The 2,500-nt window shown below is 63.2% G+C and overlaps 1 protein-coding gene across 1 annotated transcript in view; it reads left to right on the top strand.

The window, feature by feature from the left end:
• The window catches only part of pofut1 (protein O-fucosyltransferase 1), a 20,608-nt gene that overhangs the window by 8,583 nt on the left and 9,525 nt on the right, over nt 1–2,500 (top strand). The window contains exons 4-5 of the mRNA XM_041178780.1: nt 1,837–2,019; nt 2,227–2,339. Coding sequence (XP_041034714.1) covers nt 1,837–2,019; nt 2,227–2,339 — 296 coding nt within the window. The remainder of the gene's footprint in view (nt 1–1,836; nt 2,020–2,226; nt 2,340–2,500) is intronic.

The following is a 2,500-nucleotide window of genomic DNA, read 5'->3' as shown; positions in this document are numbered from 1 at the left end:
GGTGTGAGGGTGAGGGGCAGTGTTGGGGGGGTGTGGGGATGAGGGGTGTGAGGGGGTGAGTGTGTGAGGGTGAGGGGCAGTGTTGGGGGGGGATGTGAGGATGAGGGGCAGTGTTGGGGGGGTGTGAGGGTGAGGGGTGTGAGGGGGTGAGTGTGTGGGGGTGAGGGGCAGTGTTGGGGGGGTGTGGGGATGAGGGGTGTGAGGGGGTGAGTGTGTGAGGGTGAGGGGCAGTGTTGGGGGGGGATGTGAGGATGAGGGGCAGTGTTGTGGGGGTGTGAGGGTGAGGGGTGTGAGGGGGTGAGTGTGTGAGGGTGAGGGGCAGTGTTGGGGGGGGATGTGAGGATGAGGGGCAGTGTTGGGGGGGTGTGAGGGTGAGGGGTGTGAGGGGGTGAGTGTGTGGGGGTAAGGGGCAGTGTTGGGGGGGTGTGAGGGTGAGGGGCAGTGTTGGGGGGGTGTGAGGGTGAGGGGCAGTGTTGGGGGGGTGTGAGGGTGAGGGGTGTGAGGGGGTGAGTGTGTGAGGGTGAGGGGCAGTGTTGGGGGGGTGTGAGGGTGAGGGGTGTGAGGGGGTGAGTGTGTGGGGGTGAGGGGCAGTGTTGGGGGGGTGTGAGGGTGAGGGGCAGTGTTGGGGGGGTGTGAGGGTGAGGGGTGTGAGGGGGTGAGTGTGTGGGGGTGAGGGGTGTGAGGGGGTGAGTGTGTGGGAGTGAGGGGCAGTGTTGGGGGGGGTGTGAGGGTGAGGGGTGTGAGGGGTTGAGTGTGTGAGGGTGAGGGGCAGTTTTGGGGGGGTGTGAGGGTGAGGGGTGTGAGGGGGTGAGTGTGTGGGGGTGAGGGGCAGTGTTGGGGGGGTGTGAGGGTGAGGGGCAGTGTTGGGGGGGTGTGTGGGTGAGGGGTGTGAGGGGGTGAGTGTGTGAGGGTGAGGGGCAGTGTTGGGGGGGTGTGAGGGTGAGGGGTGTGAGGGTGTGAGTGTGTGGGGGTGAGGGGCAGTGTTGGGGGGGTGTGGGGGTGAGGGGCAGTGTTGGGGGGGTGTGAGGGTGAGGGGTGTGAGGGGGTGAGTGTGTGAGGGTGAGGGGCAGTGTTGGGGGGGTGTGAGGGTGAGGGGTGTGAGGGGGTGAGTGTGTGGGGGTGAGGGGCAGTGTTGGGGGGGTGTGAGGGTGAGGGGCAGTGTTGGGGGGGTGTGAGGGTGAGGGGTGTGAGGGGGTGAGTGTGTGGGGGTGAGGGGCAGTGTTGGGGGGGTGTGAGGGTGAGGGGCAGTGTTGGGGGGGTGTGAGGGTGAGGGGTGTGAGGGGGTGAGTGTGTGAGGGTGAGGGGCAGTGTTGGGGGGGTGTGAGGGTGAGGGGTGTGAGGGGGTGAGTGTGTGGGGGTGAGGGGCAGTGTTGGGCGGGGGAGTGGGGGGCTGGTTTGAGGGGTAGTGTCCTGATCAACCTCAGGCAGGATTTGGTCCGTGTCCTGTACTTGGTCTGACACACTTTCACCCAGTGAAGGCCTCGGGCCTGTTCGAAGGGGACACGGAGTGACCATCACTGTCCCTCCCCATCTCCCTCCCTCTCTCCCCCTCACCTCCCTCCCTCTCTCTCCCCCTCACCTCCCTCTTTCTCTCCCCCTCACCACCCTCCCTGTCTCCCCCTCACCTCCCCTTTTTTCTCTCTCCCCCTCTCTCTCTCTCCCCACTCTATCACTCTCTCTCTCTTTCACCCTCTCTCTCTCACCCTCTCTCTCTCTCTCTCTCCTCCCCTCTCTCCATGCCTCATGGTGGGGGGTGGGGTGGGGTGTGGGGTCGGTGGGGGAAGCAGGTCTCCCCTTGGAGTTTGACACTAAGTTGGGGCCTGCCCTGTTTTCTAGGCCCACGTTCCGTACAGTGAATACTTCCAGCTGGAGGCGCTGAGGGAGTTCCACCGGGTGCTCAGTATGGAGGACTTCATGCAGGAGCTGGCACCAGAGCACTGGCCAGCCGGAGAGAGGGTGGCATACTGCTTTGATGTGGCAGCACACCGAAGCCCCGATAGATTGTCCTGTCCCATGAAGGTGAGGAGACTCCAGCAACTGGGACCTTGGGTACTGAGCCCTCGAGGTTCTGCGGGTTACCTGGGCATTGCGAGTCGGCGTAAGGGAGGGTTATTGGCTACGGAGGTGTTGGGGTAATGGGAGACTGGGGTGGGAGCGCTGAGCGTCAGGCTGGTTGGCAGGGGAGGCGTTCATTCCCGTTGTGATTGACTCCGGATGTCTTAACAGGATGGGAATCCCTTTGGACCGTTCTGGGACCACTTCAACGTGGATTTTGATCGCTCGGAGCTGTTTAGCGGGATTGCCTTCAACTCCTACTACAAGACCCACTGGATTGCAAGGTAATCTTTATAGTCCCTGTGCGTCTGCTGGTGGGACGCGGTTTATAAGCCTAGGCCTCCTGACACCAGCCTCGGTGCTGAGAACGCTCGTCATTCTCCAGTCCGGTCTGGAAGTGTCGATGACCCGTCAATCGTCTTGTGACTTGGCGATTGTGACCTTG

This window comes from Carcharodon carcharias, chromosome 33 (genome assembly GCF_017639515.1).
Source record: "Carcharodon carcharias isolate sCarCar2 chromosome 33, sCarCar2.pri, whole genome shotgun sequence".
Taxonomy (NCBI): domain Eukaryota; kingdom Metazoa; phylum Chordata; class Chondrichthyes; order Lamniformes; family Lamnidae; genus Carcharodon; species Carcharodon carcharias.
The sequence above is the reverse complement of the archived record's forward strand: the minus strand, read 5'-3'. Positions and strand labels throughout refer to the sequence as shown.